The 25,435-nt window shown below is 39.2% G+C and overlaps 1 protein-coding gene across 1 annotated transcript in view; it reads left to right on the top strand.

Annotated features, from left to right (window-relative positions):
• Positions 1-25,435, top strand: part of TRHDE (thyrotropin releasing hormone degrading enzyme) — a 217,990-nt gene that overhangs the window by 111,657 nt on the left and 80,898 nt on the right. The window contains exon 7 of the mRNA XM_050904731.1: positions 10,799-10,864. Coding sequence (XP_050760688.1) covers positions 10,799-10,864 — 66 coding nt within the window. The remainder of the gene's footprint in view (positions 1-10,798; positions 10,865-25,435) is intronic.

Raw genomic sequence — 25,435 nt, 5'->3', positions numbered from 1 at the left:
AATGTCGTCAACCTCTTGTGTTTGTCCATCCTTGAAGATTTCCTCATACAAGCAGTTAATGAAAAAGTATAACGTGCTTTTGTCCTTGTCAGTGGTGTCAGAACATGTAAGAGAGATTTTGGTGGTGAGGCGAAATAAAACTCCTGTTGTAAATGGCGTCCCGATAGCATTTTGTCTAGGCGACTGATACGTTTTATTATGCAAGGAAAATGATGTGACAATATCCACCTGAAGAACATGATTAGTTATGGTCATTTACCCCTGAATTTTGTTCTTTGTGTCATGTTCCTAAAATTTGCAACAGAATTTATGTCTAAGACAAACATTTCACCAAAGCTTATCTTACCGTCTGACCATTTTGGTATTATCCAGCCCTAGAACAGCTGTGTTTGTCAGAATAGAAAATGATTATGATTTCCCAGTGAAAAGCTCTCCTTGAATATAATGTTGCTTTTTCAGTGATGTTTTGGCATCAGATAAATGGCCTTACAATCTATAAAAACAACATAAGATGCCTTTATGCATCTTTGATGATTTAGCACAGTACATTACAGGTTTATAGGTATATTTGCTGATTTTAAAAACACTGGCTTATCCACAATGTAAGTAAAGTTTTAAAAACAGTGTAAGTTTAATTTGTTTATTAAAATATATCCTGGTTTTATTGCTGAGTATCAACAGCACGTTAACTTGTGGGTGTGCTGTCGTGGTTGAACGCCAGCTGGCAACTAAGCACCACGCAGCCGCTCGCTCTCTCCCCCCCACAGTGGGATGGGGGAGAGAATCGAAAAAAACCGTCAAACTTGTGGGTTAAGATAAAGACAGTTTAATAGGACAGAAGAGGAAAGGATAATAATAATAATAGAATATACAAAACAAGTGATGCATAATGCAGTTGCTCACCACCCGCTGACCGATGCCCAGCCAATCCTGAAGCTGCGGTGTCCCCCGGCCAACTTCCCCAGTTTATATACTGGGCACGACGTCCTGTGGTATGGAATATCCCTTCGGCTCGTTTGGGTCAGCTGTCCTTGCTGTGTCCCCTCCCAGCTTCTTGTGCACCCCCAGCCTCCACTGGCAGGGCAGTATGAGAAGCTGAAAAGTCCTTGACTTAGTATAAACACTGTTTAGCAACAACTGAAAACATCAGTGTGTTATCAACAGTGTTTGCATCCTAAATCCAAAACACAGCACTATACCAGCTACTAGGAAGAAAATTAACTTTATTCCAGCCGAAACCAGGACAGTGTGCACTGCTTGATAAGCAAATATCAATTGGAAATTCTGTATTACTTTAAAAAGTAAAGAAGATAAATTAAATGACTGGTTTTTTTTTTCTAGTCTGTACTGTTAAAATCAAGTAGGGATAGTTTTTTTGGGCTCCTTTTAATGAATATAATCTCTTACTTTTTAACAATTTACTACCAAGTGGAGGAAAACAGTCAGACCCAAATTCAGCCAAGTACATAATTACTTGCTTAATTTTATGTAAGCTGTGGAATTTAAGTTGGGTTGCTTACGTGTTTAAGGTACTTCAGTTCAGTGTCACTAAATGATGGTCTGGACTAAGACCTTCAGGATTAGGCTCATATTGTCACATTTTGTACTAGTATGCTGCATAGTCTGTATATAGCTATCTCCTTCCTTACTTCTTACAGCTTTTACGTGGGTTTTCCAAAGGGAAAGCCTCTAGGAATTCATTTGAACGTTTTACATTTCTGCCACAGGGAGGAAATCATAGGCACATGTTTACTCATTTAAACAAATACGTTCTGTTATCCTAATCAAATAAGGAAGCATTCACACTCATCAAATTCACATGCATTAAGCTTCATTTTTCTTGCAGTATATGGAGGTGCCGTTGGAGAATACAGAAAATAGCCAAGCTGGTGTATTACAGTGCTCAGTTTCTGAAAATGAAAGAGGGATTTAGTGCTGGTGACTCATGATACCGTCTAATTAATTCCCTGAAAAGAATTTCTCAGTGAGTACTTCTGCAGTTCCCAGAGATGAGATATTTTGGATAGACGCAGCTGAAGAATTCCAGAGAAGGCTTTGCAATTATCTCTGCTCTTACAGCTCGATAGAAGGACTTTAGCAGAGGTGTCTCAGGAGCCCGCCACAGTACTGTGTTCTAACTGATGGCATGAACAGGACACTCTTATTCCACGACTATCAGGGTAAGGCCGCATACCATGAAAGATGGTTCAGATGACAAAGGTAGGAAGGTAAAATACATTTCAGCATGTCCTTCTGAGTGGGAGCAGAAGAATGGTTGGACTTCTCCTCTTGGGGAAAAAGGAAAAAAGTAAGAGTGTATAGTGAATATGTTTGCTTAAGGAAGCACAGTTTAAATGCAACACCTGGATTTGAAAGGGGTTACCCAGTTTTCAGTTGTTCTTACAGGAGAACTAAGGGGTGTCTGTTGATTTGCTTAAGGTCACACCAGGCACTCAACAGACTTTACAGCCAGACTTCTCCCATCTCCTGTCCTTTTCTTTACCGTGCTGAGGGTAACAGTTCAGTTAATTCAGTGCACTACATGTAGTATAACACAGCAGCTCAGTTGACCAAATTTTTAAATAATTCATTTACACACATATACGCTATTCTGTGTCTACATTTGAGCAAATTCTGCGGATGTGACTTAGTCAAAACATATTTTTTGTGTTAAATTTCTCCAGGATTCGACAGATTTAATTTTGGTTTTTAATTTTATGTAAGAGTTGTTTTTTAAATGTCACATTTTTGCTACATGTTTGATGTACATTGTTCTTTCACTTTAATTCGTGCTGTGTTTTTCCCAATAAGCTAAATTTCATGGGGCATCCAGCTGTGGTTGCTTAGTACCAACAAAGAATGATTGTTTTGGAAAACATGACTTGGATATTACTTGTTGGCTAGTGTTCACAGTACAAAAATAATGTGCAAATGTGCATTCTTTGTAAGAGTGCTTGGTAATATGCTTTTCTAATATTTGGAACGAACTTAGAATCACAGAATTATCTAAGATTTTGAGAAATAAAGAATAATGTATGAATTCAGGAACTTTGAACTGAAATGAAATTATACTCATTTACTTAAGAACCCATTTGATTGTGGATATCCTTAGGCTTCTATTTGACAGGGTACCGTAAAAATACGTTCAACATTTTTAAGAAAAAAACCCAACCCGTATGCTGCTTTTATTACATTTGCAGTCCTAAAAAATCTTTCTTCAGTACGTTTCATGAAGAACAGATACCTTTCAACCATTATTCAAAACATATTAGCCAAAATTTGAAAGTTTTTGTGTGATCTTAAGTGATTCTGCTAAGGTGGTTCATGCCTGACTTGAGTGTATACAGCAGATAGGGCTCTGGCTTACTGGGTGAGGGGCGATGTCATGGCCAAAGTGTAAAAGGGGGACTCAGATTTTTAAGGATATAGCAGAGAAGTGCAGTGAATTATTTGTATTGGACTTTCCTGCTGAAGAATGGGTTGATTCCCATGCTCAGTTTATTCTTTGTAACAGATAGGTTGCAGGAACTATCAATTTGAGGTAGGTGTATGGGAAACACTAAATAAAAGAGCTGAATTAGTTGTTAGGAAGTCTGCAGAGCTCAGTGGCATCCACCTGCACCTTCTGAAGGTAACCAGATGTGGAGCTGCAGAACTTCTGGCAATGGGACGTAGACCATCCTTACAAACGGCCACCGTGCCAGAGAATTGCTGGGGTAACATACAGAAAGGGCTCCAGGGGAAGTCCTGGGAGCTATAGGCTGGTGAGTTTGACTTCCTTCGCCGCCAAGGTGGGGACTCTAAAGGATATAAAGAGTAAGATAACTGAGCACATGGGTAAATACGTTGGTCTTGCCTGGACATAACTGCTGCATAAGGGAGATTCTGTCTCACTAACCAGCTGGAGTTCTTGGAGGGAGTCAGTAGACACTGGATTTAAAAAAAGTCTTTGACAACGCACCTCGCCTATAGCTCAGGGTAGATAGTTTAAGGAGGGAACTATTTAATGTGTGTGTAATGTGACTGATTCATTAAAAAAAAGAATACTAGTATATATCAGGTATATATTAGTAGCCATCAAACTTTGTATATTGATTCTCATCTTAAATCAGGACCTCTTTATGAAAGAATGGTACCTTTGTGAGTGCCTGTATGTGGTCTGAGCCTTGTTTTAATCAATGAAGATGAAGGTGATTATAAGAAGTTATTACTCATAATAATAGCTCTAACAATAATATGAATAAAATCTAGTGTAATTGAGGTAGAGGATAGAGTAACTCACATTTCCCTTAGCTAGAGAGAAAGTAACCCTGATCTTGAATTGCAGGGATACCAGCATACAGAAAAATAACTGTAGTCCTCGTATCTGAGTCCCATTGTATTTGAAAAACAAGTGGTGCTATTACATATTAATCAAGACTGATTTTGAACTGACTACTGCACAATAGAAGAAAGTTAATAAATCACCTGTATTCAATGTTGGTTTTATTTTTTTTTTAAATGAGAGAAGAAGTAGCAAAATGGATGAGTGGAGGTTTTGTGGAAAATTGCCGTATTAAGTTTTTTTTTAGGAATTCAGTTATGTAATTTTTGTTGGTAGTCCAATGCTCCTCTCCTCAGCACCTCACTCCCCACTTACACCGTGGATACCACAGTGGTGTTTTTCATACCAGGATACTTCTGATTTTAGTTTTTATGTAACAAAAGGGATCATTCTGAACTAAATCAAAATAAACAGCTTTCATTCCTAAACAAGGATGGCAAGGCGGACGTTCAGTGAAGAAGAGATATACTGAGGTCTGTGTAATTATTACTGATATTTGGCATTATGTGAGATAAATGGATAGGTGAGCCTTTAAGATGCCGTATCAGACTTCGCAAACCCAGGGAGGTGGTTTTGCACTGTTTATGCTTTCACATTTTCTAAGGTTGCTCTTGCAGGATAAAATATCTTCAGAGGGATTCATGTCATCTCACTTGGCATGTTCACTGTATAGACACCTGCAGTTGACTAGTCCTCTAACCTCCCTGTATCATCAGTAAAGATAAACAGGCACTTTTAGGGTGAAATTCATGTGTCCTATTTTAGATGCATGTCTTTGGATGAGATGAATCAGGATGAGCTGAAGTGCTTGCTTCTCTCTCCATTGCCTTTAAAAGGAGTCTAGGCAGCTGGCTCAGCTGTATACAACTGAGTAAGCATCAGATAGCTACAGTGTAGGCATCTGCATTCAGTCAGATGAATCTCAATCCTATGGTTAAAACAAAAACAACAACATGCGAAAGCAGAACCAAAAAGAAAAAAGAAGTTGATGTTCTAGGAAAAAATGACAAGTTTTGTTGGGAAGGAGGATGGAAAAGCAATGCTTTTTCTGGGTCAGCCTTTTATGCTCTCTTTTCATTCCCCTACTCCAACTCGTTTACAAAACGATAGATTATTTCACCCTCACAGGAGTCAGCTGTAGTTTGTGGTTTCTGTTTTGTGTTGGTGACATTTTTCTCTCATGAGCACTTTTTAGAATACCGACATAATTTTTGGTCCTTAAAACAATAATGCTGAATGAGTTTCCAGCTCATTTGTATCTCTTCACACATGGCCCCTTGCCCTTGCCTCCTAGAGCTTCCACATAATCTTGTGTGCTGGTGTACTGGTTTTTATGTTGTTCCCTTCACTGCAACTGCTTCACCAGTTCATTATTTTAAGTGCTTTTCTTTGCTGTCTGCTTGGTACAGAACATCCACCTTCAGCTAGCAAGCACTCTGCCTTCTCTTCAGGACCCGCTCTTGAATACCTACCTTTGCTGGTTTTCTTACATGAAAGTATGACAGTGTAGAATAAACCGAGATACGATATATGTTATTTGACTGTGTATAGAAAAGGATGGTGTCACACCAGTTTTATATCTCCACAATTCAGAAATTCTTGGAACTACTTACTAGTACAGAACTTTTGTAACAGAGTGGGGAATCAGTCTCTGTATGGCCTTTTTGGACAATGCAGTTGAATTCATCTCACCTCACTTCAGATGTCTGCAGTGCAGATAGGTACATATGAGGTAGTCAACTAAGGCTACTTTTGGATTGAATTACAAGAGATGGGTGCTTTTAGGGTACAATTCTCCTGATTGTTTGGAGGTCTACTTTAAGATGAGCTAAAGTGCACCCGGAGGTGACTGGTACTGTCCATTGACTGTAAAGGAAGTCTGAACAACTAAAGTGATGGTAGACACAGATGCTACAGATACCTGCATTGAGTCAGATGTATCCCTCTATGTGGCTGTATAACAGTACTGTGTTGTACGCAGTAGTCATATTTTTGTGGGTTCATACATAAGACTTACTTTTTTTCTGTTAAAGAAAATTCCATTTGGTACCTTCTTTTGTATAAGAAATGATTACAGGATGCGAGTTGCAAGCACAACAATTAATTTAAGAATTCAGGTATAATAAAATTGGATCATTCAATAAGTCAGAGAATTAAATTAACTTACGGTAATTGTGACCTGTAGTGATGCCACAGGATCAAAAAATGTAGGAGTGGGTCTTTAAAAATTAGTTTCATTTAATCTGAGATCAAGATTGCAATCACATTATTTTATGTTGGCATGGAGAGAACTAGACTGAATGCCTTAACTGTGACTCTGCATTTTGTAGATTGGAAAGACAAGTTCAGCTCACATGTAAAGGAATTTTGCTCCTAATTTTAGTTATGGATGGTCTTTATCATGGTGTGAGTGTGCAAACAAGTTTCTTCAGGGAAGGAAAGAGCATAGACTTACAGCACTTCAGCCAGTGTTGGCTAGTTGCCCATAAGCATGCCTTTTCCCAAGAGCACTTTGCAGAAAAGGACTGTGTATACAGTTAATTTCTATGAAGTAGCTGACATGTTCTACCTTTGTTTCCTATAGCAGTGGAGTCACAGTCCTGAGGCTGAGGAAGCTTTAGCTGTGTCCTAGGTTATATGAGGACCATGCTGGGTCATCTTTGGCAAATGATTTCGCTATGATGTGCCTCAATTTCCCTTTAATTTGTAGGATATTGTTATCAGTGTCTTACGAAGCACTTATGAGATCTGCTAATGAACAGTGCTTCACCAGAGCCAGGTAGTGCCATTAATCATTGACTGAATATCTAGTGTGTTTGTCTGAGTAGACTTCTATTAAGATGAGGTACAACGGCTTAAGGTGAGTCAGATTTTACACTGGCAGGAACATAGGTACGTTTTTTGAATAGGAAAGAATTGCTTTCCACTAGACCTGTTAAACCAACGTGTTTTACCTCTTGACAAGGTACTGAGTCATCCACTGCCTGGAGGAAAGCACTTAAATCATCAATAAATAGCCATTCTGCCCTGTAGGAGAGCCAGGTTCACTTCTCAAGACTCCATATGTCATTCCTCGGTTGGACAAATGTTGGCAGAGCAGAAGTGGCCCTGAGAGTGAAGTGGGGAACAGGCCAGTTGCATGTCAGGGCGTTCAGGGAACGATGCTGACAGGTTCCAAAGGGCATCCTCTGCAGCAGGACAGATTAGTTGTGATTTAGGATTTTTTTGTAGGTTTAGGTCTAGGTCAGAGAAGCTTTCAGAAGGTATGGAAGCGTAAGTCCTCTGGACTCCGTCTAGTTCATTGCTTGCTAGGTGGATAGGCAGTGAAAATGCTAGCACATTGGGCCATTCAGATGGCCCCAAGGCTATGTATTCTATTATTCCTGTAACTGAACTTACTGCACATACCTTCTTTACCTCCCAGGACCCTCTGGTTAGGGTCATCTTCCAAACTCCTCTTTTTAGTAAGTCCCTCTTCCTTATGCCAGTTACTCTGCATACCTCTTGCTTTTTGTCCTTCTGCCTGCAAACCTATTTCTCTTTGTCTCCAGTCAGAGTGCCAGTGTTTGCTGCCTTTCCCTTTCCTTCCCAGAGCTGGGAATGTATTGATTGCTTCTGCTCTTCTTATGAATGTATTGCTGTTCTCTGTTCTGCCTGCTGTCAAAGTGCAAGAAAGGTGAAATGAGTGGTTTCTTCCCTTTTCTTCCTCCCATTTCTTTTCCCTCCACACCAAGGGCTGCATTTGCTCCCATTTCTCCTCCCTTCTCCCCAAGACAGTTTTTTCCTCTTGAGGTTCTCTGGTTTTCTGTTTTCCTCTTTTTCTTTAGAATCTCTTCCCTTCCCTTCCCTTCCTCAAATAAGTCAAGAAGGCGTTTGCTTTCCCTGTGTGGGGAAGATAGCAGAACTGGGACAAGCATATTTTTCTGGAAGCTGTAAGTGGGATTTCTGGATTTCCTGAAGGTAATTAATTGGTAGAAGGTACTTCTAAAGTAGCTGTGAAAAGGGATCGATCCTGAGAGAGTAGTCCTACCTTTGTGCCTTGTATCTCCTATTCAGTCTTTGCTTGCTTTTTTATTTTGTTTGCTGTGTAAAGGCCAGCTACAGTTCCGTCCAACGTGTGGCTGTTACCTGTGAGAGGAATTCTGCAATTTTTTTACTTGTATCTGACAGTTCTTGGTCTCTGGATAGAAAAAGACCCTATGGGCAAGATCATATGGAGGTATTTGCTTGCTTACTTCTCACAGAAATCAGTGGAGTTAAGGTGCCTGTATAAATATATGTCCATTGCTACTATGTGGAATTTAAACTGTGAGAAAGAAACAAGGGAACCCTGGAATACTAACAAGTGAGTAGGAAAGGGGATGTGTGATGAGTGGAAAAATGTCTTTGTTTTTAAGGATTTAGGCTGATCTCTTTTATATATTTTTGGTTCTGTTAAAGATGTTTTGGGTTGCCCTGCCCAAGTTACTTACAGGATAAATAGGATTTATCTATTTATTAGATTTTTTTAATCTTCTGTTTATCTGCTTAGATGGACTTATGTGCTGTTTATCTGCTTAAACATCTCTGAGAACTTTACTCATTCTGTTCCTCTAGTAAAATAAGGGTAATAATGCTTCCTGACCTATGGTCTTGTCTTTTCAGGTAATAATCTGTTTCGATAGGGATTATTTTCTATGCTGCTGTGTGTTCCAGACATGATTGGTCTCCCAGTAAGATTATGTACCACCATAAAAACATGGCATAGTGTTAATAATGCAAACACCGTCTTTTGGTTTATCCACTGTTCAATTCTTATAAGCAACTACAAACATCTCCTCAATTAATGATTTTTTTCTTTTTTTTTTGCTTCAGTTACTTCGCTAACTATGTATTATTTGTTGTTGCTGCCTATGTGAAGAACTTGTGTTTTCTTACATTTTACTAATAATTTATGAATCTTTTTGATTTATGTCATTATTTCAAATGTTGGTTATTACAGATAATCCCTTCAGTACTTCAAAAATAGTCACTATACAAAAAATCAGTGGAACATGTATAAAATGGTCTAAAAATTGGACAACTGTTCAATTCCAAAACTATTCTGAGCTTTAATCTAGCAGGAAAAGACATAAAATCTTGTTTTGAAAGCTGAAGCTAGAGAAATTCAAATTAGTAAAAAGGTGCACATTTTCACTGTGAGAGTAAATATTAGCTGTGACAAGTTATGTAGTACTGTGAAACATTTTCTTGTTCTTGAATCTTCCTAAAATAGATGCTATTGTGTAAAGAGAAGCAATAGAGTTTTTGCCTAAATTACTGTTTGACCTCTATTAATGCAGGAGGTCAGATTACATTGTTGTAATAGTCCTTTTGGCTTTAGAACCTGTGAATTTTTGAATCTGTGAAATGTTTCTTTTTTTTTTTTTAATTTTCTAATTGAGCATTAGCCTAATTCCTGAACCTACATCTGTAGCTGAGGCTGTTGAGTTCTTGCATCATGTTTTCATATGGCCTTTGATTCACTGTCTTTAAATCAAGTGTCCTCCCTCTCGTGCAGTGTTCAGTACTAAGTATAACATTTGATTAATGGGATTGGAAGGCTGGTTGTCTTGAAATTGGATTGCAAAGTGGGATATTATAGCTAAGTCATCAAATCAGATCTGTAAAGATATTTCTGCTTGAAATAGAGCACTTGTGCAAGGGGAAAATATACAGCAATTGTGGTTCTGAGAGGGAGTGAGAAAACACAAAGGGTATGCCTTAAAGGAAGCTACTCCGGCAAGTATCTCTCTGTTTTTTGGTGTAAGTACTGAGAATTAGAATCACCTGTGAAACAAAAGAAATTTTTTAGATCTCGCTGCTTTGCCTGAAGGGGCAAAGGGATAAGAACTGTTATAAGTAGAGAAAGAGTGTTATACAAGTACTTACTTCTTTGCATGGCAGTCTGGGAAATAAGCTGACTATTAATAAGTCAAATATGTATATTCACATCTTATAAAATTCTTATGAAAATGATCCACTTCCAGATCATCAGATCTTGAAGGCTTTTACAAAGGAAAGTAGTATCACTAAATCCTGATTTACAATAGTATAATGGAGGTAAAAATACTATGAATAATCACTGTGGTAGAGTTTAGCATGGACATTATTTTTTGACCTCATTTAAAACTGTGCAGTACTGCTGAGTGCACAGAGGGCTGGGGGCAACCAGCTGTGGAGCTGACACATCCATGCTCCAGCAGTGGAGAGAGTGTGTTTTATGACCTGCACCTTATTCAGTAATACAGGGCAGGATATTAATATCAGTCTACTTCCTCACTTTTCCTTGTAAGCATTTGCATTATCTTCTCTCTCTTTTTCATTCCAGTGCAAATAAAGATTATATTAATCACAAGTTTCCAAAGTGATAATGTTGGATGGAAATGCCTACTTATTATTGTGTAATATTGACATGCAAAAACAGTAATTTTTTTTCTGTGTTATTTCCCACAGGGTGCCGCTCTAATTCGAATGTTGGCTAACTTTATGGGTCACTCTGTGTTTCAAATGGGCTTACAAGTAAGTAAAGGCATTTCTGTCTTTGTGTAGATGTGCATTTCTAGCCGTTTCTCTCGCTCTCTCTTTTTTCTTTTTAAACTATATTTGCATCTATTTGTGGAAATGTTTCTTTACTTCAGGACCATCTGAGGCACCCTGAAGCTGAATTTGATGGAAGACGCTGAGTAGTGTAACACACATTGTGGTGCTTCCAGTTTCACCTATATTTCTTGGTGTATCAAGCAATTGCACTTTAACTGGCACATGTTTTTGTGTCCATTTTCTGTAGATTGCCTTGTAAAAGCCATTTTGTCCATGTGACAACTGTGTGAAGGGCTAGCTGAGGAAAGAGCTAGTTCTCTTCAATTACATTTGCATGCTGGTATAACAAATAATAACAAATGATGTCAAGCCACCTAGAAAATACACAGCCCTAAAACTAGTATGCTTTTCAGATAAATATTTTTGCCTTCCCTTCCCTCATAGCAAAATCCTTGAGCTTTATTTTTACCTTCGATAAGCATAGAGTGCTCTCTGCCTTAATGATGTTTTGAAAACTCACTCTGCCTTTTAAAAGAAATTTAAAGAAGTAACATTTTTGTACAAAGAGAAAGAAATTCAACATGCTGATTACCAAGGATGAACTCTTTTCAGCAATAATTCAGCGCAAATGAGTGTTTCGTAAACTATTTAAAAACAAACAAGCCAAAGCATAAAAAACAATGTGACTCCCTCTATTCCATTGAAATCTGCTTGAGTAAATCATGTTACAGGCAGCTGTGATTGATGAATTATGTATGATGCAACCTGCTACTTAGAAGTGTCCTTTAAAGTAAATTGATGTTCACCTGAAATACAATTATGCTAAGATGGAAAGAGCAATCAATCTTATCTGTTCTTAGTAAGCTTTTCATTTTGAAATTTAAATAAACTACGTCTAGGATCAGGTCATTTTTTAACAGAATAATTCTACCTCTAACCAAAATAAATTGGAAGATAAAATATAAAACAAAAGTTAAATAAATGCATTGGTTATGTCAGAGAGGTGTGTTCCATGCAATAGGCAATGAAAGGAAACCTGCCGGGGAAATACAGCTTTTTGGAGAGTTTACAGGACATTCAGAGTTTGCAGCATAACTTGTTCACAGGACCCAGTTGGATCTTTTTCTTAGTTGTAACACCGGATCAGATCAGTTAGATAATCTTCTTATCCAGATAAGAAATCTTGAAATCAAAAGTTTCCTTCATAAAATCTTGTATATGTCAAGGGTAAAACCCTCATCTCATTTAAGCCAGTAAGCCTTCTGTCCTTAGTCCAGCAAACTCCATATTCCAGCCAGAAACTTTTGCCTGCGCAGATCCATTCATACGGAAATTCAATAGCACTTTTTCCCAAAAAAGCATTTCACTCAAGGTTTTAGAAAGGGAAAGTTTTAATAGGTTTCAAAACCTATTTAGATTTGAACCTTTAATAGTTCTCAAACCCCGTTTTGCTATTTTCTTCTACGTTTGCCAGAGAAATAACAGTGTGCAAGTTGTCCTGAAATGAATTTAGAAAAAAGTTCAGATCAAAGAACAGGGCTATGCAGGGATTAAATAATCATAATTACCATAAAGTTGTAATGGAGCTTTGTTTTTTGATTTGAGTGGTTTCCTATTATTTCTGCTTTTCACTGGTTCTGCTCTAAATAGAAACTCTTCTGTTTGCTAATGAAAGTCTATGAAAAATCTAACTGTGAAAATCTGACTAGTGCAAGTCTTGGCATCAGTTCAGTAGGAAGATGATATTCTCACTTCTTTTATAAAAACTGTTTGAAATCCAGATAGAGATTTTCCATGTGTATGTGTCCAAGTTGAACAAAATAAAACATAAAGTTCATAAGCTTGTTCATAAGCTACAAATTATACAATTGGAAATGTCTGTCAGTCATTTAACTCTTTGTGTTTTGTGAATCTAACAAAGTAGTGTTCCTGCACTATAGAGTTGGGAGGCTAGCTTTGCTAATGATAAGGGGAACTGGAGGACTAATTTACCCTTTCTATCATGCATTGGTTTAGGCTTTTTAGCTCTTTAGTCCCAGTACCATCACTTGGAATTTAGCATTACGTTGCCTCGAATCCAGTTTTATCATGGAATTCTAATGTTCAACTAAATGGCCTTTCTCAAGAATAGCTGCAAAATCAAGTAATACTAAGATTTATAAATCTCTTCAAATAACGAATACTCTGAAAGTGCACTTGATGGTTTATTCCTCCTGGGTTATTCTAATGGCTTGCTGAGTAACTGAGTTCTGAAGGACCTTCACTTTATCTTATTTGCTTTGTTTTTCATTAGCCTCCAGTACATGGAGCACATCAGTGTTAATAGAATCATAGAATTGTTTAGGTTGGAAAAGACCTTTAAGATCATCACGTCCAACCTAACACTGCCAAGTCTACCACTAAACCATGTCCCTAAGTGCCACATCTACACGGTTTTTTAAATACCTCCAGGGATGGTCACTCAACAACTTCCCTGGGCAGCCTGTTCCCATGCTTGATAACCCTTTTGGTGAAGAAATTTTTCCCAATATCCAATCTAAACCTCCCCTGGCACAACTTGAGGCCGTTTCCTCTTGTCCTATTGCTTGTTACTTGGGAGAAGAGACTGACACCCACCTCGCTACAACCTTCTTTCAGGTAGTTGTAGAGAGCGATAAGGTCTCCCCTGAGCCTCCTTTTCTCCAGGCTAAACAACCCCAGTTCCCTCAGCTGCTCCTCATAGGACTTGTTCTCTAGACCCTTCACCAGCTTCATTGCCCTTCTTTGGACATGCTCCAGCACCTCAATGTCTTTGTTGTAGTGAGGGGCCCAAAACTGCACACAGTATTCGAGGTGCAGCCTCACCAGTACTGAGTACAGGGGGACAATCACTTCCCTAGTCCTGCTGGCCACACTGTTTCTGCTACCAGCCAGGATGCTATTGGCCTTCTTGGCTACCTGGGCACACTGCCGGCTCATATTCAGCCGGCTGTCAACCAACACCCCCAGGTCCTTTTCTGCTGGGCAGAGTTCCAGCTACTCTTCCCCAAGCCTGTAGCGTTGCATGGGGTTGTTGTGACCCAAGTGCAAGACCTCTGGCACTTAGCCTTGTTGAACCTCATACCATTGGCCTCAGCCCATCGACCCAGCCTGTCCAGATCCCTCTGTAGATCCTTCCTACCCTCAAGCAGATCAACACTCTCGCCCAACTTGGTGTCGTCTGCAAACTTACTGAGGGTGCACTCGATCCCCTCATCCAGATTATTGATAAAGATATTGAACAGAACTGGCCCCCATACTGAGCCCTGGAGAACACCGCTTGTGACCAGCTGCCAACTGGATTTAACTCCATTCACCACCACTGTTTGGGCCCAGCCATCCAGCCAGTTTTTTACTCAGCAGAGAGTACACCTGTCCAAGCCATGAGCAGCCAGTTTCTCCAGGAGAATGCTGGGGGAAAGTGTCAAAGGCTTTACTAAAGTCTAGGAAGACAATATCCACAGCCTTTCCCTCATCCACTAAGCAGGTCACCTTGTCATAGAAGGAGATCAGGTTAGTCAAGCAGGACCTGCCTTTCATAAACCCATGTTGACTGGGCCTGATCACTTCATTGTCCTGTACATGCTGTGTGATGACACTCAAGATGATCTGCTCCATAACCTTCCTGGCACTGAGGTCAGACTGTCAGGCCTGTAGTTCCCCGGATCCTCCTTCTGGCCCTTCTTGTAGATGAGCGTCATGTTTACTAACCTCCAGTGAACTGGGACCTCCCTGGTTAGCCAGGACTGCTGATAAATGATGGAAAGTGGCTTGGTGAGCACTTCCACCAGCTCCGTCAGTACCCTTGGGTGGATCCCATCTGGCCCCCCAGACTCGTGTGTGTCTAAGTGGTGTAGCAGGTTGCTAACCATTTCCCCTTGGATTATGGGGGCTTCATTCTTCTCCCCGTCCCTGTCTTCCAGCTCAGGGGGCTGGGTACCCCGAGAACAACTGATCTTATAATTAAAGACTGAGGCAAAGAAGGCATTAAGTACCTCAACCTTTTCCTCATCCGTTGTCACTATATTTCCCCCCAAATCCAGTAAAGGATGGAGATTCTCCTTAGTCCTCCTTTTGTTGCTAATGCATTTACAGAAATATTTTTAATTGTCTTTTACAGCAGTAGCCAGATTAAGTTCTAGCTGGGCTTTGGCCCTTCTAATTTCTCCCTGCATAACCTCACAACATCCTTGTAGTCCTCCTGAGTTGCCTGCCCCTTCTTCCAAAGGTCATAAACTCTCCTTTTTTTCCTGAGTTCCAGCCAAAGCTCTCTGTTCAGCCAGGCTGGTCTTCTTCCCCGCCGGCTCGTCTTTTGGCACAGGGGCACAGCCTGCTCCTGCACCTTTAAGATTTCCTTCTTGAAGAATGTCCAGCCTTCCTGGACTGCTTTGCCCTTCAGGACTGCCTCCCAAGGGACTCTGTCAACCAGTCTTCTGAACAGGCCAAAGTCTGCCCTCCAGAAGTCCAAGGTAGCAGTTCTGCTGACCCCCCTCCTTACTTCTCCAAGAATTGAAAACTCTATCACTTCGTGATCACTATGCCCAAGACGGCCTCCAACCATCAGATCACCCACAAGTCAATCTCTGTTTACAAACAACATGTCCAGCGGGGCACCTTCCCTAGTTGGCTCACTCACCAGCTGTGTCAGGAGGTTATCTTCCACACACTCCAGGAACCTCCTAGACTCCTCTCTGCTGTACTGTATTTGCAATATTAATATTATTTCAGTTCTTTTTAGTGTATTAGGTATGTCCTTAAGTGTTTCACAGATGATAAAAAAGAGTATTCCTGTAGTCTTATTACCCTAGCGTAAACCAAAATGAGTAGCCCTTTATTTGTGTTTGCGTTGAGTTTTTGTGGTTTCATCAAAATCAAGGTATGATTCATCATCTAATTAAGACCTACAAAATCAGAGCTTTTAGATAAGAGAAGCTACAACAAATATGCTAACCTTTGGGTTAAGGAGAGGAAAAGATAAGGTTTAGAGCATGAAGCAAATGAGCTAGCTACCTTTTTTGTTCGTTACCACATTTTTCTCAGTCTAGTTACGTGCTATCACCTGGAAGGTGGACTTTTTGAAGAGCAGATCAAGATAGCTTGGGGGAGAAAAATCCCTTATATGTCAAAGAAAACAATCAATTGTGTTAAAAAAAGAAAAAAATTGGTGAATGAGAGTGGGACTCTTTATTGGATATTCTTTAACAATGAATATAAGCTGAAGCAAATGTACAAAGTTGCACATGATCCCTAACAGTTCAGCAAACCGTTCTGCTGAGGAGTGTGCAAGGAGGTAAAATTGTAGTGGAGATGCTCAGTTTTACAGTGTAGATGGCTTTGGAGAGATTCATATCTGTCAAGAATAACTGTCCTGTTCCTATCACGGCAAATATACTGTGAAAGACCATTGGATTATAGTGTGGAATTTCCACAATAAAACTGCAGCCAAGAGACTGCCTAGTGAAGGTATGATTTTCTGGAAGCCCTTCAAAGACATATGATGTCTTGAATCGTGACATCTTCAAACCGCAGATTTAGTAACAAAGACAGAACGTTCTCACTGTTTTCACATAGTACTTCATAGACAAAACCAAAAGAGAACCTATTTATATTAGCTATAATGAATAATTGAATAATTACAGTAATAGCCACAGCTGGTAACACTTGCATACGAGAAAGTCACAGCTATTATTGTTGTGGAAAATGTCTAATAAACCCTTCCTTCTCACAGGAGGTGATTTCTTTCTTTTTAAAAGTCCTGACATCTTTCATGATGTGCAAAGTTTCTTATGCTCCAGGGAAATTCAAGAGGTGCACATCACTGAATGCCAATACTCTTCTTACAAAGTGTTGTTGCTTTTCAGTCAAAAAGCCATTAATCAGCTAGGACAGCGATTAGAGTATGAAGAGGCTTGGTCAGCACCGCTTGCTCTGATTATGTTTCTGAACTGCATAGATTGGTGGAGGAAGAAGCCATAAGTTGGCCTTGTCATTCAGTCATCACTCAGGGCAGTAATATGGAATATAATTGTCGTGGTTTAACCCCAGCTGGCAACTAAGCACCATGCAGCCACTTGCTCACTCCCCCCACCCAGTGGGATCGGGGAGAGAATAGGGAAAAAAAACCTCGTGGGTTGAGATAAAGACAGTTTAATAAGACAGAAAGGAAGGAAAATAATGATAATGATAATAATAATAATGATGATATGACAATAACTATACTAAAAGAATTAGAATATACAAAACAAGTGATGCACAATGCAATTGCTCACCACTCGCCAACCGATGCCCAGTTAGTTCCCGAGCAGCGATCTGCCCCTCCCAGCCAACTCCCCCCAGTTTGTATACTGGGCATGATGTTCTACGGTATGGAATATCCCTTTGGCCAGTTTGGGTCAGCTGTCCTGGCTGTGCTCCCTCCCAGCTTCTTGTGCCCCTCCAGCCTTCTTGCTGGCTGGGCATGAGAAGCTGAAAAATCCTTGACTTAGTGTAAACGCTACTTAGCAACAACTAAAAACATCAGTGTGTTATCAACATTATTCTCTTACTAAATCCAAAATACAGCACTATACCAGCTACTAGGAAGAAAATGAACTCTATCCCAGCCAAAACCAGGACAATAATATTAGATTTGTCTGAGATTTTCATCTGTAGGCTGTTGTTCCTAATCTGTGTGCTTGAAATAGATGGTTGCTTACATGACTGGTGTCACTGTATTACATTTCCTGGAAGGTTTCACTATTTTATGGGAAGGCACCTCTTCAAGTTATCAGTGGGGTTTTTTTCATATTAAATATAGAGAGAAAGCCCAGTGATTTGAAGGTCTGGTACTTAGATGTGTGTAAAGAGGCACCTCCAGCTCTGTAATGAGACATTTCTGCACTGGTTTATTTAAATTTTTCTTATATTTGGTTTGATTATTTTGGAGCCTCATCTCTATTACTGTACGTTTGTCAACACTGCATTTCATTTGCCATGTAGCAGCTCATTGATCACATAGATCTGTATCCTTTTGAACTTCACTTGCTGCTATGTATGTGTTCATCACTCACTCTGATTTAGTGCATCACCAGCAGTTTGAATTAGTTACTGTAGGAATCTCTCCTTCTGTGATAAATTAACTGCTTTTGTACTTTAGGCTTCACATTGTACATTTGGAAGAAGAATTTCCATACAGTGGTTTGGGTATACGCTGTCTTTTTTGGTGCTGTTGAGTGGCCACTGTATTGAAACAAATTGGTCAACTTTTGAGAGGAGCTGTCTGGGGAAATGTGACATGCAGGCTGTTAAATACAGCAAGGTTCAGATTTCAATCACTTTTTACTATCATAAAGCTGGCTAGTTAGACTTTCTTTCATCCACACTGCTTAGTATTTCCTGCTTTTTAGACACCTCTGTGCGTGCCTGTGTTCTGTTTGAATTGTGGCAGTCAATATGAAACCCTGTCAGAAACTTTCTAGGTGTAAAATAAAGCTCTAATGTGCTATTTTCCATATTGTTTGGCATTTCTGTCCAAGAGTTTAGTAGTAAGAGAAATGTATTCATCTATTTCCACAATATTATTTTATAATCTATTTTTTACATAGTATATTAAAGAGATTTCAGTGTACCCATTTTATCATAACTATTTATTATATCTTTATTCCCAATTCACAACAGTTAGCTGTATGCTGTTTAAAATGAGACATCATTAGAGACTTCTTAATAGAGTTTTCTGTAAAAACAAAAAAAATCAGGCACCTTAGGATCAGGCTTAGTGAAGCAATGAGCTGCGATGCTGTCTCTGGATCAACAGCGCACATGGAACTACCTGGAGTCTTCCTTTGCTCAGTGGGAGGATGTAGCTTTTGCCAACAGGCAGGAGCATCTTTACAGCTGGAGTACCTCTGGTGCTGCAGCTGGTATATTTAGTAGATGTTGAGTAAAGTACTTTTCAGCTAATTCTGCACCCATCTCCTCTGGTTTAGAAGAGCACAGAGCATATGACCTTGGTAAACGTCAAAGTATCACCATGGGCATACTGGCTATGACCTGTGCTTAAGTTAGTTGCTACTGATCCCTTTATTTTTTAAACTGTCTCACTTCTACTGACAGTTGTCAACAAGGTAACTTGAGCATGTTAAAAGCAGGACAAAAGCAGAGATTTCATAGGAAATCTCATACGAGCTGACATCACTGTTTTCTACACTGCATGTCATACAAGATTGGTAACATCTTTCGCCTTTTCTGGCCACTCAGCATTTCTCATGCTTCTAATTTACATCACTCTGGATTTTAGGTTTACATTTTAAATGAATTCAGTGTTATGGACTTTTTCTGTAGCTTTTTCCACCATGACTTAAGTAGGTCAGTAAAAGTTTACATAAGAAACTTCTGTAAGTTGCAGGTGTCACAATATTTTTTTCCTTTGAAAGTGTTGAAGATGTACAGCATAGTAAGGGCCAGACTTGGATATCACTACCAAAAATGGAAGTCCTTCCTCTAGCTCCAAGAGGATTAGAGTATACTATATGTGTAGCAAAATGCTTCTGTTTAAAGAAAAAAGTGATTGAAGATGTATAATTTAAATGTATGGTTATTGAGAAATGCTAAAGTTAATTTTATCTTTGCATTCTTTTCCTTTTTTGTGTGCACCTTAACCAGGATTTTTAGTTATGTAGTTGCCCAGTGTTTCTACATAGGACAATGTCTGATTCAAGTCTCAAAGTGGACCATGCTAACTGAATTGTCTATGGTATTCAATAGTTTTGTATACTTTTCATTTGCTTTGTAGCCCCAGTTCCTAACTGCTACGTGCAGTTTTCTTAAATGCCATCCAGTATGGTATCAGAGTGCATCACCAACAGTTAGTGAACAGAAGACACAAACCTCATAGGGAGAGAAGGGGTGGTGCTAGCCTCATTTTATAAATGGAGATCTAGGCCCGCAGAAATTTAAGTTAAAATTTACACAAGTGTGCAGTATGCTATATGAGACACCCTGTGCAGCACTTTTCCCTCCCACGTGTCTTAGCCCTTATGGATCAGAAGAGTTTGTGTGTTCAAAGCACAGCTTCCACTGGCTTCATCGTCAGCTGTGAGCACTCAGTGTGGCTGCAGCTCAGCCTCTAAGGGCACCAAGGTGGGCCTCCAGAAAATGTTGATCATACAATTAATGTTGCTTTAAATAAATCAATGAGAGTGGAGTGCCTGCACATAATGGGGGGAAATTGGACCAATGTGATTAAAATAAAAAAGATCCATGAAATTTGGATATCTGTTTTGAAACCCAAGATGATGTTCTGTCAAAGCATTTAGCATTATAAACTATTTCAGATATTCAGAACAGACTTCACATGGGGTTCAATCACAGAGTCCAGCTGTGCTACACGTCAGGCCACAGGGCCGAATGTAATGCACCCACAATTATAGCAGCTACCCATCACGACTGCTGGTGGTTGTTGCCCGATGTAACATAGGTGCTGTGCAGAGAGAGCTTTTTCCAAAAATGTTGCATTAGCAGAATATTCCTGTTTGGTTATATTAACTCCTTTCCCTCCTTTCTGCTCTGCTTTTTGTCCCCGGAGCATTTGGATCAGACAGTTTTCTTCCCTGGCTGTTGGGGATTGCAGAGAGAAGGGAGACACGGCCTCTTCGCTTTCTGCTTCAGGGCCCTAACTTCCCTCTAAGCTTAAGCAGCTGTGAGCTGTCGGTACAGGGAGAGAGCGGGACTCTCTAGCTGCTAGGTCACCTAAAGTTGATCAGTGCTAGGAAAAAGCACGTTCCTGAAACAAGGTCACTTTCCTTCTGACATTTAGACTGTGCTCCAGGGCGTGGGGACAGCAGAGCTTTTCAAAGGAAAGAGTGACAAGAAAAGATAAAATGTGATCTTTTTCCATACTTTCTTTCTGGTGTTGACTGAAATTTTGGAGAAGAATTCAGTCTGAGATGGACTTTTGGAACATAAGATTTCAGCTCAAACAGTTACATTTTGGCCACACTGGAGGTCCCAGGAGGGAGACTTATACAGAGTGATAATGGCAGGTGCTGCTCAACCTCCATAGCTGGCGATGTCCCCAGTGCCCATGTTCAGAGCAAGGTTACAGTCGCTGTCGCCTTCATTAGGAGGAAGTCGTGCTGTCCTTCAGCTAGGATAAAATGTTGCTTTATTGTTCCGTTGCTAAGGCTTTTTACAAAAAGAGAAACAATTAGTATACACGCAATTTACTTAAGTTTGTTTCCTCAGAACAGGATTGCCCTTTATGACAATGTTACAATCAGTCATATTACAGATACCACGTACATATTCACTTGGCATGCTTTCAGTGAGCTTCTCTTATTTTGTTGCATGTGAAATTCAGTTATGACTATTTTCTCCTTCATTTTTATTATAGGAATTTTTAAGAGGAAGAATGATAGGTATGAATTCTCAGATAACATCAGCAGGTTGAGCAGCTATTTAAGAAAATGTTTTCTTTTGGAATAAAATTATACTGTTTTCCTGATAGGAGCTCAGTGGCAACCTCACCTCTGTTGCTATGAGGCAGCACAATGGACTTTACAGAGCGCTGGAAGTACACCTTTTGTGTGCAATTCTGCCGTCCTTGTGCAATCAAAATTTCCATTAGTTCTTTAGAAGTCAGTGGGGATATTTCCAGCACAAAGATTGTAGGATTGAACTCCTAGTTAACACTTAATACACGTTGGAAATTAAATAAATCTACTTCTGTTCAGCCCAGTGGAGGACACTCAGAAAAAAGCTGAATCCCTACTGGATAAAACAGTCTGTCATCAAAACTTTCTCTTTCTCCTCCTCCTCCTCCTTCTCCTCCTCCCTCCTCCTTTTCCTTTCTATTTCTCTACATACGTTTAAAGTTCAGTTACTGTAGCTAGGTAGACACAGTAGCATACAGCCAGATGTAAATGCTAATGATTTTTAAAGTGTCTTCATTTTGCAAAATTAAATGCAGCTCTAGTGCCTGTATTGTATGATGGTCTTTTGCACCGTGAGAAATATTTGCTGAATTGATACAAACAACAAATAACTTATAAGCAAAGTTGAAGCTTCACTGTTACTGCTTTCCTATCTGTTATTCATTGTTACTGCACAAACGTTGCAGGTCATTATGATCTAGACAGTGACATGCAAATCATACTTACAATAAGTTTTCTTGAGTGATTTGTGGTGACCTTTTCATAGTAAGTAGCATTAATTTCTTTCCAATTCTGCGGCTTCTATAGAAAAAAGTATTACAGAAAAGTACAGGAGAGATTTTTTGCCTGGTTAGCAATCCCTGGGCTTAGTTCAAGTTAATGCAGAGGAACGAGCAGCCAATCCGTCACAATTAGCAGGTGCCATCCAAATATCTGTGGAAAACATTCCATCATTTTTTGTGTGCATTAAATTATATTTATTGAGCAATATCTGGTTTTAGATTCAAATGTATTATACAACCAAACAAGGCAGAACTAAAATGAATGTACAGGTTCAGTCAAATATATGCAGTTCAATTTCAAAGAGTACTTTATTTCTGTAAGATTTGTTCTTAGCTCAGTAGTTTAGTACCACTACCAAATGATACATCAAATACATTTTTCTTTAAAGCCAAGCTTTATATACTAGCAGGTGTCTCACTGCACAGCAGATACCATCAGACTCTGCTAGGCAATAACTCTGCAATCCTTCTAACTGTTCCCTTTAGACTTTGCATGCAAACTGTTTTGCCACCAGACTGCAATTGCTGCTGCTGTGTTTCAAAATGGAACGTCCTTACCCTTCGTGTTAATAGCTAATAGGTGAAGCTGAATTTTATAAGGGAAATAAACCTCTCCATTTAATAATTCTGATCTTTTAATAAGGATTCCCAGCAAAGCAGGATATATTTTAAAGTAGCTGGAAATTTGCCTGAGTGCAAATGTTGAATCTGTTTTAGGTGCCCCATTCACATTGGATTCACTGAGTTGCAATGCAGAAGATGTATTAATTGCAAAATTGCATTCCTTACAGTAGTTTGAGGTTTGATTCTTATCTCGTGTTGTAATGAAAATGACAGGGCCATATTGATTTCAGTTGGGTTACTTCTGATTTACAGTACTGGTCTCTTATCAACAAGAAGCAGGTAGAGCAAAGAAAGCAGTCCCATTGACTTAATGATGGCTCTTGCCTCCTCCTTTCTCTTACTAGTTTCTCTTGTGTCTTAGCCTGGATGGCATGCTGTTTGGGACAGGACGCAGTTCCAATCTGTATCCTCTAAATGAATGTTACACTTCCAACACCATGGATGAGATACTCTCAATGTTGCCCTAATTCTTCTCCCACTGAAATCAATGTTAAAAATCCCATTGACCCATATAATGCCAGAAGTGTCAGTTCTGCTGGTCTGATTATTGTTAGAGCGTATGGGAGTATTATGAATTACGAAGGAAAAAGGACAAAGTAAAATACTATAATCATGTGGCCTATTCAGCATCATTGGCTCTAGAGAAAATTAAGATTTATTTCCATGTGTGGTTCCAGCATCACTCTTCCTGATTAGTAGTTATAGCTTGCTGTTTGGATATAATGATTTAATTGCAGATATGACATGTTGACAGTGGATATTTTCCAGTTGCTGCTGATTGCAAGCATTGTATCACTGTTGTGTGTGAAAAAAATCTAAATATACCTTTTGAAAATAAAGGGCTGGAATTTCAGCTGGTATACATTGATGGGATTCCACTGATTTCCTTCCCTAGGATTTTATGCATTGACTGAGATAGTAGCCGAAAGAGGAGGCAAAACACAGCTGAAGTGAATACTTGCATGATGCCTCTGAAGTGTGTTGCACACCTCTCAGGCTTTTTTTAACTTCTTTTTACCTATTTGTGAGTTTGAATCTAGAAGTTAGCTAAGAAGTTCCTGATAGCGGACATTTTAAACAGTGCTTTCCTGTGGTACCACAGTAGAATTATTGGGATGTTGAAAGTGTTACGTGCTCTTAAGAATTTTTAATTGCTTAATGCAGCTAATGATAAAAATACAGGCTGGATAAATTAGCAAGTGAGAAAATGTGATTGTATGTGGAGCAGATAAATAATTCTTTTGTGTTGCTATTTAAAGAAAAAGAAAAAAAAGATTTGGGGAAGATGAAAAAAATAAAAAACCCCCAGTCCTGTCTGCCAGTCCTGGACATCTTACAGGGACACCACTTTCAGGAAATGAAGAGACAGATAGAATTACTAATCACTTAAAATATGTTAGCCAATAAATTTCTATGTGGAAGAGATTCAACAGGTAGCTCCACTGATATGTGTAGAATTATTAGAAATAAGGAGAAAAGAAAGACTATCCTCAGCAGCTATATTCTTTGATTGTTCAGTGGTGTAAAATTCTAATTAAGTTTTATTTTTAATGCCAAGTAAACAAGGTTTAAGATGTGTTTATACAGGGACACGCAAAAGTTCATTCAAAGTAGCTGAAGGTGTGAATGTAATTGGATTAGTTAAACCTCATTGTAGCTCCATGTGGGCGCTTTCAAAACTGAAGTTAACTTACTTCGTTTACTTTAATTCATGATAGTATTTTCATTGTGACTTGAAGCCACTGAGTTTAGTCTACTTCAGTTCTGAATGACAGTGTCCATACATAAGGTTTAATGAAGGTTAACTATTTCACTGTAAAAATTAGCTTATTGATGAGGAATGATACCATAACCGTTAGTCAAACATTTGAAAAGAAGATTTGAGCATCGCTTTTAGAGAAATGCACTTCAAAGTAAACTTTTTGTTTCCCTTAAATGTGATACATTGATAATCTTTCTCTTAACTGTCTTCTGAAATCACCACTGTGTTTCTTTCTGTCTGGTCTCTTTCATAATACTCGGTGCATACTTGGACAGGACACTGGCTTAGGAAACCACCCTTCTGTTCTCCTCAGTGCTACCTCCAGCTGCTCCTTCCCATCTATGCATGGCCACCCAGCGCCACTTCACTTGTACCAGTGGAAGAGTTTGGAGTCCTTTTTGGTAAACTTGATCAAGGAAGAAAGAGTGTCCTTGGTGCAGAATGATAGATTTACTTTCTATACAGGCCATTTCAGAGGTCTAGTTTGCGAAGTGGCCTCACAAACAGGGATGGGGACAAGGAGGAGCAGAGGTTGTGGGAGGTACTTAGTCTGGCTGTACCACCAAAGTGTCATCAAACTGTAGCTCAAGGGAGATACAGGAATACATTTGATGCTGTGTCTGTGTATAAAACAGATGTGATAATTTTAGTACTAGGTGGGTACTATCTACACTGCAGGCATGGCCTTACACTCCTTATGTGCTTGCTGTTTCAATAACATTTTGATGCTGTTTTTTGTTATTGTAGGTTGAAATGCTTTTCTAGTTAGTTTAATTCTTGGCTTATTGGCCAGTGAGTAACTTCATTTTTTGTTGGAGGAACACATTTTAATGCAATAGTAGATTAAAGTATAGGAAGGACATAAACATTTTTGATCCTCTGGTAGAACTCACTCATGAAAGTTAAAGTATATTCCATGACTAGTGTATTCTGTAAGTTGGCAGTTTCTGACAAG

The sequence above is a fragment of the Gymnogyps californianus genome, chromosome 1, assembly GCF_018139145.2.
Source record: "Gymnogyps californianus isolate 813 chromosome 1, ASM1813914v2, whole genome shotgun sequence".
Taxonomy (NCBI): domain Eukaryota; kingdom Metazoa; phylum Chordata; class Aves; order Accipitriformes; family Cathartidae; genus Gymnogyps; species Gymnogyps californianus.
Note: the sequence above shows the minus strand (reverse complement) of the source record. Positions and strands in the feature narration are given on the sequence as shown.